The 13,239-nt window shown below is 39.2% G+C and overlaps 1 protein-coding gene across 1 annotated transcript; it reads left to right on the plus strand.

The window, feature by feature from the left end:
- The first annotated feature begins 403 nt into the window (after window positions 1–403).
- On the plus strand, window positions 404–3,070 carry LOC117495091 (homeodomain-interacting protein kinase 1-like). The gene is made up of 9 exons (XM_034146159.1): window positions 404–592; window positions 689–880; window positions 1,092–1,273; window positions 1,452–1,575; window positions 1,765–1,887; window positions 1,980–2,051; window positions 2,145–2,323; window positions 2,408–2,718; window positions 2,964–3,070. The coding sequence occupies exons 1-9, from the start codon at window positions 404–406 to the stop codon at window positions 3,068–3,070; spliced, it is 1,479 nt and encodes a 492-aa protein (XP_034002050.1).
- Window positions 3,071–13,239: the final 10,169 nt, after the last annotated feature.

Here is a 13,239-nt window from a genome sequence, read left to right on the forward strand (position 1 = left end):
TCCTTTTTCTTGCGTTACTTTTTCGGCTTTTTTACGACTTTAAAAGTTTATGTAGCTGTATTTGAAGAGATTAAATAAAGGTAATATATAAATAATATACATATTTGTCTATTGAAGGATAGGAAAATCTAGAAAAGCATACAAATATATATTTGGTGGGAGTAAACGGTTTTCAAATCTTATATGTTCTGTGAGATTTTCTAATGTTTTTTATTTTAATATTTTATTTAGATATGTTTACAGTAAATATCTATATGTATTTAAGGACAGCTAGAAGTACAGTCAGCCTTATTTGTAGGTGTTTAACTTGAGAGGCGAGACATGACTTTGTATATCTAAATTCCTCTGATTTCCTTCCCTCCTTTCAGTTGTAAGAAATCAGCATCAGGGTGCATCTCGCACCATGCCTCACAACTTCCAGGTTGAGGAAGGAGCGATGCTCTACTCCAAATCCTCAGCCTACCAAGTGCAGTATTTACTGGGGAGAGGCAGCTTTGGAGAGGTCGCCCAGTGCAGGAAGTTTGCCACCAACGAAAATGTGGCTTTAAAAGTCATGAGAAATTGGCAGTGCATTGAGGATGCAAAGAGTGAGGTGGGACACAGATTATGTTTTTATCGTATCCATTACAAAACTATTCAAAATACAATGTTACTACATCAAATCTTTCTCTGACATCTTATACAACAGGAGGATATCCTTAAACAGATGAAACTGGGTAACTGCCACCTCTTCAACATCGTGCTATGGAACGACTCCTTCCAATACAAGAAGCGTTACTGCTTAGAATTTGAGAAGCTGGACATCAGCCTGTATGAATTCCTTCGGAAGAGAAGGTCTATGTCTCTGATGTTGAAGGAGATCCGGCCCATTGTGCAACAGGTTTGTTTTGTACAATGTTTAAAACAGTGGCTGAATGGTCAGATTTTACCATAATACCATATGCAACTACCGTTACATTCACCTACTGTAACTTCTTAAATTGTTCAAGATGTTGAAATAGCAAAGCTCTTAAAAAATGTTTTTATTAAAAAAAGGTTTTTAAAATTAACGATGCATTACAATGTATTCTGACCGATGATCCTGATTTCAGTTGGCTATTGCTCTGGATTTCCTGGATGTGGTTGATATCGTACATTGTGATCTAAAGCCAGCGAACATAATGATGGTGGACCATGTTCGCCAGCCACTCAAAATCAAAGTGATCGACTTTGGCCTGGCCGTAAACAACTCCACTCAGCATACGGGGGAGACCCTGCAGACCCTATATTACAGGTATGTAACTGACAGGATATCACAAAGGATACTAAATGAATGAAATACTTCACACTTGCGTCTCAAGTTTTTAGTCAATCAAAAGTCTCAGCAAAACATTGCATATTTGAGAAACTCACAGTGAAGTGTAGGAGTCTACTTCCTATTCATGTGTTTGTGTTTCTCTTGTGTTTCTAAGATCTCCAGAGATCCTGCTGGGAAATGAGTTCAATGGAGCCATCGACGTGTGGTCTCTTGGCTGCATTGCTGCCAAAATGTTGACCGGCAATGTGCTGTTCCCTGGAAGTGACGAATATGACATGGTAAGCATTACACTCAAGCCATAATGTCTTGGTACATTTGGTGCAAACATCCGTTTGCCACTGCATTGACACTTATTGTTCCTGATGACCAAAGATTCATTTGTAACTTGTATGTACCTGAACCTTGGGGAAAATTCTCAAGCCTTTAGAAATGTTGAAGTGTAATGCAACCTTGTGTTGTTCCTATAGCTGAGGCACATCATACTTGGTATTGGTGAGCCACCAAGCCATCTGCTCAATGCTGGAATGTTCACACATGAGTATTTCTGTGCAACATTCAGAGAAGAGGGACCCCCAGTGTGGAGATTTAAAGTAAAATTGTGTTGTTATTATTTAAGTCTTTGTTTCTGTGTGTCACTGTAGTCAGAACACATTAGCTTACTCTCTCTACTTCTTGTCTATAGAACCCACGTGAAGTGAGAAATTCCATCAAATTATTCCCACGGACGATTCGCAGCCTGAGAGATCTCATCAAGGTAGGATATCTCTTTTAAAAGAATTTACATTATTTTAAAATAAAATAAAAGGTCCCATTCTTACCGTTTTGTTTCATTCTGATCCTCCCAAAGAAGTCTGATAAACTCTCAGATAAAGCCAGAGTGTGTGATGGTGACCAGGAGAGTTTTCTGGATCTGATGACAAAGATGCTGATGGTGGACGCGGCTCAGAGGATCACACCCAGCCAGATCCTCCAGCATCCGTTCATCACCATGAGTCACCTTTCTGGCGACTCAAAAAGCTGCTCCCTGTAAGTTCTCGGATACAGTTTGTGTTCCTCGCACTGTGGATATACTGTAGCTAGATGAAGTTGCATGACTCTTGTTTCTTCCAGTGTTAAATCGTGCTTTGGTCAGAGCTCTGATAATAAGGAGGATGACGACCTTGAGGTGGCCTCCAGCAGCACTGCCATCCCAGCCCGCCAAACTGAAAATGGTGGACTGAGCAGCGATGAACATCCCACTCTTGCTGGACACACAGCAAAGAAGAAGAGGAAAAGGGATGGTGGAAAAACCACCAAGAAGACTCCGCTGCTCAAACGAAAGAGGGATCAAGTAAAGTCGTGCTCTTCCTTTGGTGGCAGCTCCTCAGCTAAAAAGAGGAAGACTGAGAACCTCAATAAGGACTTGGAGGACAGCGTCAACAGTAAGCATCCCTATGGCAACACACATGTACACACTGAGGATTTATTAAGCCTTTTCTTCTGTATGATAACATGATTTGTATAACAGAAATGTCATAAACCCATTCACAGAATAGCTCATGGTTTTTGGAGATGTTTGACATGAATTCATGTATTTTTGGGTTATTTAGTTGGCCTATCTGACATAGTCATACTACAGTCGCATTAGTTTGAAAAAAATCTAAACCTCCGTTTTCTTTTTCATTAGAACTACTGAACGAAACAGTAGAGGTCCCCTCCAAAAAGAGGAAGAGGGCCGATGAAGACAGCTGTCCAGAAGAGAGGTCTGGATGCAAAAGCAGAAAGATCAACTGAAGTGCTGCAGTCCAACTCTGCACAGAAACTTCCATACAGTAAATAAAATTCCATGTGCAAACATATTCAGAAGTTTTATTTTTTTGCATTGGCAGTTTCTGCTGTGTGCATGAAAGTGAATAAGTCATTAGAAATAGATTGTGGGATTCTGTAAAGTTGTTTGCTTTCAAACTTTTACTCCTACTGTAGCACACAGACACAAACTCCCTCAGAGATGCCCTCTCTCAGTTTGTAGTTTATAGATAATACACTTTTTTTCCCAAAGCAGGTTTTGAGTGGACAACAGAAAAACGTTTTGATTTTCCTTTGATTTTTTTTCTGATCCGAGCCGCGTTTGTCAGGATAAAATTGAAACTGGTGCAAATGGCAGGTATAAATAGGACTGGTATGACAGCAAGTACTTTGGTTTGAGAGCACAAAGATTTGGTTTAGTTAAACCTCAAAGTTAGTAAACTTTTGTGAACAATGTGGCAAATGGAAAAAAACACAAACAATGTTTACTTTTTGCCAAGAGACAGAATGCAGACTACAGTCTCACAAACACTTAACCGTAAGTCTATTTTAGTTAACAACTAATGCTGCATATTTTCTGTAAAGCATCAGATTTTCAGCCACATCGGACCTGGTGGTACAGAATATAGAAGGCAGGGATCTCCTGTAATCACACTGATGTCTAAACATACTTATGTCTAATGTCACACAAGAGAAAACAAACCATGTCTGTGATCCTGTCAGTTATAAACTAATTATACTCAAGTAAACAAGCAGAATACACTTTTTACACAGGCAATATTGGACAGTAAACCAATTGTTTCTGCCTTAGCAATTACACTGGATTTATTTTGAATTTGTAATATCAACCCATTTAGATCTAATGCAGCAATCATTCATGTTCCCTGAAGTAGACCACTGTTTGCAGTGTTTATCCCTTTTGCATAATGATTTTGGTTTTAGTAGCATCATCCAAAACATTTAATGTACCTATTCAGTGCAGACCTTGCCGACTGTTAACAAAACGTAGTCTTGGGCAAGAATGCTACCATTAAACACACAGTTTAGTGAATGCATTACCATAAATAAAGTGATAGAAACACACTCTATTTATGTAAATGCATGATTTATAAACGCAAAAATGACCTCATGAATTCTGATATTCCAGGGCCTCAACCTATGTGAGGTTAAAGAGATGGTTTCTAACAGCCGAGGGGAAATTCTAAATAATTGTTTTGGGTTGTGCAAAAAAGGCATTATCATCAGCATAAGTGAGCGTTTGCATCTGGTATATCTTTACTATGAATAATAATAAATGGAATATATACAATTGCTGGCCAAATCAAGCTGTTGAAGTGATTGCTTGACAAAGTTGTCTATCACGTGTGTCTTACAGCTTAATTGAGACATGACAGGGCAGTTATGTAGAGAGTGCACAATATATGGCATCTGATGCGTGCGAGAAAGAGCCAACAGTGGTGAGTTAAAAGGTTATAATAGGAAGCAAGAAGCCTGGCTGCATCACTGATGGATACATTACTGGTGAATTCATTTCATTATAAAACGATTTATGAAAGAAAAAAAGATTCCCTTGCTCAGTGATTACGAACCTTTTGAAATGGACTAATTGGTCACTAAACACTAAAATGCTTTTAATTTAAAGAGGAAATATGATGCTAATGTTCAGGTTTCATAATTGTATTTTGTCCCTACACTCTGACATGTCTCCATGCTTTAATGTTTAAAAAGTGATTTATCTTTCTCATAGTGCCTGTACTGCAACTCTTTTCACCCTCTGTCTGAAACCAGAGCCCAGTCTGCTCTGATTGGTTAGGTGGCTGGCTCTGTTGCTATTGGTCAACCGCTTAGAGAGGTCCCGCCCTTTATTAATTCACGTACAATGTGTTGGAGTGCTAGCCAATAGAAGCCCATTGTGTATGTCATAATGTTACAGTTAACAAAGGAGTCCAATGGAGGCGTTTCAAGCGTGGGTCGGGGGGGGGGAGTGTGTGGAAGAGAAACTCTCTCTGGGAACTCTAGAATGTTAGCCTTTAGACCTTTTACATGCATAAAAACCAATATAACACACTAAAGGAAAGGGAAAACCCCCAAAAGGGCCTCGATAATAGAGGAATGGAGGCAGATTGAGGATAATACTTTATATTGGTTGTGTAAAGACCCCTAAGACTTGAATTGTTTGAATATTTGACTTTGTAGTCACATATTGTTTAGGCTGCAGTTATAAGTATAAGTATACAATGTAGAGAAAGGTTTTTATGTATATATGTATCTGGATATATATAGTTGACAGCAGTAGTGGGGACGATAATTATGATAGTGATGAATTTGGATTCCTCACCTTTTAACCGATGCACTAGGTGTCTAAATCCTCGTTGAGTTCAGCTTTAATGTCTTTTATCTTCTTCACTGAATATAACATATTCTTTACAGAGGCCTTTCCAAGCGGCAGTGCTTGAGGAGATCAGAGAGACTTATAACAAGGTAAGAATTACTAGGAAAAGGAGACCCCTGAACCCTGTCTGATCTCTTGCCTGAATATCTGATCTATGCATATTACAAAAACCCTTTCACGACAGGCATATGCAGAAGGCATGCTGAGAACAAATTATGAATCAAATGATAATGATTTTAAAATGTCTGAGGGGGAATATAAATTGGGGAATAGTGGGCTATAAAGTCCAGGTGCATCCCTGAAGTCTTCACATGACTGTTGATCTACTGAAGCTCGTGTGATATTAGTATTCAAAGTGATCCTTTTATAGCACTCCTGCGGGATACTTACACTCTGCACGGAGAAACAACCGTTTTCAAGGATTTTCTAAAGGGCTCAGTCATCTTTCTTTACACTAAATGAGGCAACTCCCATTTCCTGGTGAGAACTTTGCCTTCAAAACACTTTAAATTAATTTCATCTGCCTTGTTTTCATCCGATTTCAATGTGCAGTGGGATTGCATAATTTGATAAATTGTAATTCTTTCATACAACCCGAGGGAGGGCGGAAAAAAACAGCCTCATTAGAGTGACAGATAAACCGCAAATACTAGAGAAATTGATAAAGGGCTTGCTGAAAGGAAATGTAATTACCTTAAAAAATGGGTTAAAAACAACTCCACTCCCAGGAAACAGATCACAATGGCCCGACTTCTTAAATAGCAACACATTGCCGTCACATTGGCAAGAGAGATTGACTGAGTGGTTGCAAAGCATTCATTAAACTCGCCAATTAGAATTTCCTCTGACTGTTTAGTGCTCCGTCTTGGAGATGTTATGAGTCTGCCTGTACTGAGATGGTGTTAAGGTCTGCTAATGAGAAAAACACAAGGGGTGTTTTGAAATAATTATTCGACGACAGACACAAGGGATGATCTGTAAATCCCCCCATGATGTCTCAAAGGTGTCCTGGGTTACTTCCACCCATATACCAGAATAAAGTAAATAAACAGATTTTATTTCAGTTTTTTCTTTATTTGAAGTCTCCCTTTGTGAATCAGCCCACTCAATCTTTGTCAGGCATTCAGGCCTTTCAAGACAAGAGTCCTATTTTGTCCTACAAGTCCATTTTAAAGAAAATTCACAAGGTTATAATAAGAAATATTTGATTTAAAAAACAGTTTCCGTTGGGCTTAGGATGTTGAGCTTCGGCTTTTTGTCAGCTCAGATTTACAGTAATTGTAATGCATGCCAATGGTGACCCTGAGCCATGGCAAAAATAAATTAGAAGTGGTGAAGTGGATAATGCTGCAGGAGCAGTTATAGACATTTAGGGGCATGTTTTGATGCTTTTTTTCCTGGTTCTTTGCCAGTTCTTTTTCAATGCCACATTGTAAGCCTATGGGGGTTGAGTGCCTGGGAATAAACAAATAAAGAAAAAAATAAGTAAAGAAAAAAGAGTTTCAGTGAAGTGCTCTTTTAAAAGGAAAAGAAAATCGATTATAGCTGCCTGGATTCACTTGTGGAGAAGCATGTTAAACTGTCCCCTAAAATAAATACATAATGTTATAATAAATATATCTACACAAAACTGTGGGATACCATGTTAGGAAGGAGGAACACATGAAATAGTTGAATTGAAATGATGTGGGAAGAGTGAGTGAGTTTTGAATGACTGTAAAACGAGGACTTTATAGTAGGTAATGATGAGTTACTAGAAAAGAGACTGTAAGAGAACTTTGTAATGTAAAAAAGGAAACTGTTTACACCAGGGGCGGTTCTAGGGGGGGGGAGCAACAGGGGCCAGTGCCCCACTAACACTGACCAGGGACCCCCCCCTGTGGCTCCCCTCCATAAAAAAGGTTACAATATTACGATTTATTGGAACTAAATCAAATCAGAGACCCGGATGTTCAGTGGAGATTAAACCGTTCATTACCTTACATAAAAGTAAATAAATTAAATTACCACTTAAATGACCAATTACCACTGGTGTACACACCAGCTTTATTGTAAAAATCTGGACTGCCATAGTTGGGTGTCTGGTATCACCTCCAACTGAATTATGAGCAAGACTGTAAGAAGTCTCTTGTTATAACCTATAGGAACAACTTATCACGTTTTTTGCCCTGCGCTAGATGTGTTTTGAGCTATATTGATGGTATTAGAGATCTAAAGAATATGTTAGGGAGTACAATGTTATCACAGCCAGTAGATAATATGGCAAGAGCAACACAATAAAAAAAACAAGTTTGGATGAATCTGATTTGATGATTCTTGCTGTTATATTCATGATTGTTAGATGATAATTTTGCTACAGCAGCCAACATTGTATTAATCATATCTGTTTCCATTCAAATACAAAGGCTGTTTTATGTGGCAGTTGAAATTCCTAGTGTTACTTTCATACTGCACAGCAGCCGACACTGGAGACTGCTTTTGATTCATTCACAGCCTCCACTTTCACAACATCCTTTTTTCTTCTATTTGGGGATGATGTGGAGATTATGTGAAAGCTGTCAGAGGGAATCAGATTAGTCACCAGCGAGCATGCCGTTCGGAGCTGTGACTGTGTCGTGGTGACACATACTGTACCACAGAAGCCTCCCTCACGCTGATCAGACTCGGCACTTTTGTCATGATCGCAACATATAGCAAATCAACAGAGGTAAATGCGCCCGATGCAAGACGGGGGTGTGGAAGTAGTTACAGCATGTGTTGAATTTCACACTTACAGTCTGTATTTGTCAGCGAAAAAAGGGAATTTCAAATACAGTGGTGCGAGATCGGTATCACAAAGAAGCCCCCAACAGGGATGTTTTAAGACCAGTTTGTGTGCAGTCTGGGCAGCTGTTGGTGGTGTTCTTTGAATAGGTTTGCCTTGGAGCATTTACAAGGATTTTTCTCCAGAGGATGTGTAGCAAAAACAGAGCTTAAAGAAAAGTGAATATTGTTCTTATCAGCTGGATACTGGGCCAAAGGATTATTGAAATAGTGGCCTGGAATGAGTGGAGCTTGTAAGAATGACTTTGTGACAGTTTAAACTTAGGATCAACGTTGTGTTTTCACATTGTCACAGAAGAAAAAATATCATTCTTGACAATATGATGCTAAAGCCAAAGATCAGTCAGGAATACTACATTTGTTCATCCCTCAGTTGCATATAATCAGCTCATTATGGTGTCTACTTTTAACCAATTACATTTACCAAAATCTCCAGCAACCAATCATAGTGCTGCAGTTACATTTTGTAATTGTCCTTCTCTCTCATGCAAACGGCTGTGATTTCAGGCGTTAATGCTTTGGCCCACCTCCACTCCATACACCTCCAGTCATCATATCCAGTGCCCAGGTTGAGCTAATCCAAAAACCACTTCTCACTAAATCCAGGTCTCCAGCATCCTCTTCATCCCACCTCCTCATCAATCCAGATCTTCAACACGCTGCACTTCCCCCTGAAGATATACAATATCAGGATTGGCGTCTAATCGGCGAAGACATGTCTGTTATATCGCACAAGTGTCATTAAATGTTCTTTAACCCTTATGTTGTGTTCGGGTCTCCTGTGACCCGTTTCAAGTTAAAACTATATAATAACAACGCTCTAGTTCTTTTTATCGGAACAAGGCTTCATGATATCCTCCACAACAGCTATATAAACACTACAAAACAGATTTTTTCCGAATTTGGTGTTCGGGTCTGGGAAGACCCAGCAGAATTGTTGTGGGTCAGTCGGGGTCAAATTTTTCCCAATCAAAATTCATCTTTGACTTTTGTACTTCCTCTAAGAACAAAGGACAGTAAAAGAAGAGCTCTGTGGCTTCAGGCTTGATCGCCATGCAAATGACAGCGTTGGTTTCCCCTAAAAGTGGGCGGAGCTGTACTTTTTGCCCGGAAGTGACGCATGTGTTACTCTCATGTATGTAACAATGATTTTTCATAACATGCACCTGGTCTCCCCCTCTGGCCCCCCTCCCCCCACGGGAACTCAACGTTTCTAAAAGAATATGTACACTGACAAATTAACCTGAACTCACACATGCACGTGGGCAATATGTGGTGTAATGTGTTTTGGGGCCATACAATAAAATTACAACAGGATTGTACGGTTATGAATGCATAATAAGTTAGTTATTATTATTAGTTAGTTATGACAATATTGGATGATAGTCATTTTTTTGGTGTGTTTTGGACTGAAATAAATCATGGGTCAAAATGTACCCACGAACACCATGAACGGTAACAGCTTTCGAACACAACACAAGGGTTAAATAAAAAAAGAAGTCTCTCCTGATGGAAATAGTTTTGTTGTAACACTTTGTATTGCCAATTTCTTTGCAAATGTTTTAGTAAAAACATATGTTTTATTGTTTTGTTGCTTTTATTTGACACCGTGTCACCCATAGTTACTTGTAAGTCCTTTAATATTTTCTGCCTAAACGTATTGACGGTTGAGTCTTCAAGCCACTGCGTCCCTTTCTAGAGAGATAGGGAATACTGGCAGATGAGCAACCAGGGAAGAATAGTCAACCAGCTAAATCTTTGTGAAGCAATAACCTATAGTGTACTTAAAAGAACACCAACGTTTACCGTATTAATGCAACACATTAAGTATTCTTCCTATTGCTTTGCATTTCAAGTTAAAATCACAACAGGAAAGTTTTAGTTTCGAGATCACACTCAATAAATCCGATGTAACTTTGATAATCCATCGGGGAGGCTTGCACAGTCAGGCTGCCGCTTGATGCAGACAATGCTGTGCAATTAAATCCTCAGACCGCGGTGCTGAGTCAACAATCATAACCAGAGCCATCCATCCAGTAATAAGCCCTGGGCGCATAACAAATGAGTCTGCATTAAACAGAGAATGTTGAGTTTGACACATGGAGGGGCGGCTCACTCTTTCACAGGACTAATTGCCTCTCATTAGTATGAAAAGCGTGACATGATGCCGTTTATTCAGCAAGGCGTGGTGGAGCAGTCTATGTGGTGGACGCTCTATCTTTTCTTGTTTCTATTTCTTTTCTGTACATAACTCCTTCTGTGCTTTGATTTGTTAGGATTCATGTAGGCCAAGTCACTTCAATAGTCAGTGAAAAGAGAAACATTATAGTTCAACCAACTATCTCACTAAACTTCAAAGTAGCACCATGAAGTTTTCGGTTTTGGTTGTTAACTTGAATTAAGCAAATTATAAAATCCAGTTAGCGCTTTCACATTAACTTTAGATGTCAGAGGTCACCAGTATTATAAGTCAGTAGGGTATGAAAATGAGGAAGCCATCAAAAACAGAAGGAATTGGTCCAGTCACCTTCTCTGTGGCAAATAATCCTCTTTACTGAAGTGCCGTTAAGCAAACTGCTGAATCTATCCCCCCCCCCCCTCCCCGGGGTAGTGTTCTGTAGCAGTGCCTGACTTTTTATCTACCTGTTAGAACTACTTTTTCTAGTTTCTTCTCCTGTGGTGAGGATCAACCAAATGTCAGGTTCAAAATGCTTTGACACAACGCATGAAGTGTAGACGAGGCTGATGGGTTTTTAAAATATACGGTACTAAATCAAATGTGGCAAGCAGGGGAGAGTCAAAGGAGAGGACACACTGAGGAGGAGGAGGACAGGAACACTGACACAGGAGACACAGTATCCCAGAGATTATGAATGATGTTCAATCACAAGACTACGATTTACAACCGGTGCCTTAATAGAGTGAAGGGTGTGGTTGTCCAGTTGGAGGATGTGTGGAACTTGAAGCCTACATTGGCCACAATGCAACTCAACCACTGGAAGTGTGGTCAAAATGTCAGGTGTGTTGTGTGTGTCATAGTAGTAGCAATTAATGTTGCATTTAGCTGCTAGCCTCAAGCTTGCAAAACAAATGTCATGTAATCTTTGACTTTTAAACCTAGAGTCCCTTTTTCTATTGAAAGGGAATGGAGAGAGGTGGTGAGTAGCACACGTACACATGCTTGGATGCATGGGATGTTAATTAGCGATTATTAGTTTTTATAATCAAACCTGATTCTCGACTGATCATTTTGCAGCTTTAACAACGATCTACAGGTTATTTTATATCCAAAATCTGCAGTTTTTTATTTTAACACCAGTCCTTAAAACAACTCTGCCTCTCAAAGTATATCCCCTGAGGTCTGTTATCGGTATACCAATATTTAAACACTGGTAGGGAGCTAATACTTGAACCGTCTACGATTTTGTATCCACATCAAAATGCATAAATAGTGTGTGTCTTCTTCCACTCAGGCAGTCATGAGAATCTTTGTGGCTCATAAACATGAATGACTCAGAATAAATATGTATTATCCCCTGGAGCCCAGTTGCCTTTTTCATAACCTTCGCTACCCTCATTTTCCAGCTTTACTGCAAATAATTAAACTATGACAAATATATACCTCAAGCAATGCAAAAAATATGAGATCAGCCCCCATCAGTGCTGGCTCTTAAGAATCTTCTTGATGATTTTACATCAAAGGCATGGGATTAAATGTAACGTTGCTGTTTTCCACTTTACCAACACTTTCAACATCCTGTTAGACTTGTGTAGTTGCTAATCAAAGTAACAGCTAATGCACTATGGAAAAATAATGAGCCACATAATTTAAAGCTATTTACAGATTCATGTCATTCTGTAAATTGCCCTGCACAGTACTATGTCTGTCTCATTTTGAGTTCTGGGTTGTTTAACAGTATCTGATAGACCTCAAGGCATTGTTAATAATCTTGTGTGAATTAAAGAATTACTGCTTGTAATCTTGTACGGAGGATAATTCTGATAGTATCTCACAATTTTTATCTCTCCCTTCACACCGCCAGCATCAGATCTGGCTTTTATGTTCAAACTTGTACATAAATACACAAAAAAGAGCCGAGCAACCCAGGCAAAATAAGAAGCAAAGTTGTATGTAAGTGCACTGCAGATGAGCCTGACATGAATAAATGAACTGGTTTGAACTGAGTTCGTTTTGGATCCAGAATTATTCCACAGCATCAATTTAACAGGCCCCAGTTGCAGCATCAAACAGGGTCATGGCTAATTACTATTCACTCTCACTAGAACTAAATAATAAATAAGCTGTACGCTTATATAACCGAGAGCAGGGGGACGAATCCAAGCAGCTCCATCAAAAACACAAGTAAAAACAGTCTCCTGCTCTCTGAAGAAACATTTAAATTCAAAATATCCTGAAAAAGTAAGAGGGGAATAATAAGCATCATCTCTCAGACACACAATAGGATGGAGAATAATAAAGTGTACGCAGTGTGCAATGCAATTTCCATTTCATATAAAAGCCTTCGACCTGTGAGATGAACTAAACTGCTTGAGGTTTTCACTTAGTAACTCAATATACAAATTATCTGTCTACTCCTGTCCTCCTCACCTTGAACACACACACTCACACACCAGATGTGCGGTGTTCAGTGCCACTCTGTCTCGGTGGGGTAAACGCTTCGATCTGGACAACCACCACAGGCAGAATATCAATATATACCAAGTCTTTGTGTGACTTTATTCGCAGGACTAATTATGAGAAGTTTTGTCTGGTAGTACACAACATTTGCATTCTCATCTGCATAATAAGCTTCCCTTCCCTCAAACTGTGATGTGCTGAATCTATCATTCTTCTCTCCATTGTTTTAACAGGACACTACTTACATGTTGTGCATGCCAAGCTATAGCTAAATTGCTACCAGCAATATTTATATTGAAAATA

Source organism: Trematomus bernacchii, unplaced genomic scaffold (genome assembly GCF_902827165.1).
Source record: "Trematomus bernacchii unplaced genomic scaffold, fTreBer1.1, whole genome shotgun sequence".
Classification (NCBI taxonomy): domain Eukaryota; kingdom Metazoa; phylum Chordata; class Actinopteri; order Perciformes; family Nototheniidae; genus Trematomus; species Trematomus bernacchii.

Excerpts from the sequence above, each read along its gene's own strand:
- LOC117495091 (XM_034146159.1), top strand. The coding sequence starts at position 404 with ATGCCTCACAACTTCCAGGTTGAGGAAGGAGCGATGCTCTACTCCAAA. Across the intron at positions 881-1,091 it reads TCCGGCCCATTGTGCAACAG|TTGGCTATTGCTCTGGATTT; the intron begins GTTTGTTTTGTA and ends TCCTGATTTCAG. Across the intron at positions 2,052-2,144 it reads GCCTGAGAGATCTCATCAAG|AAGTCTGATAAACTCTCAGA; the intron begins GTAGGATATCTC and ends ATCCTCCCAAAG.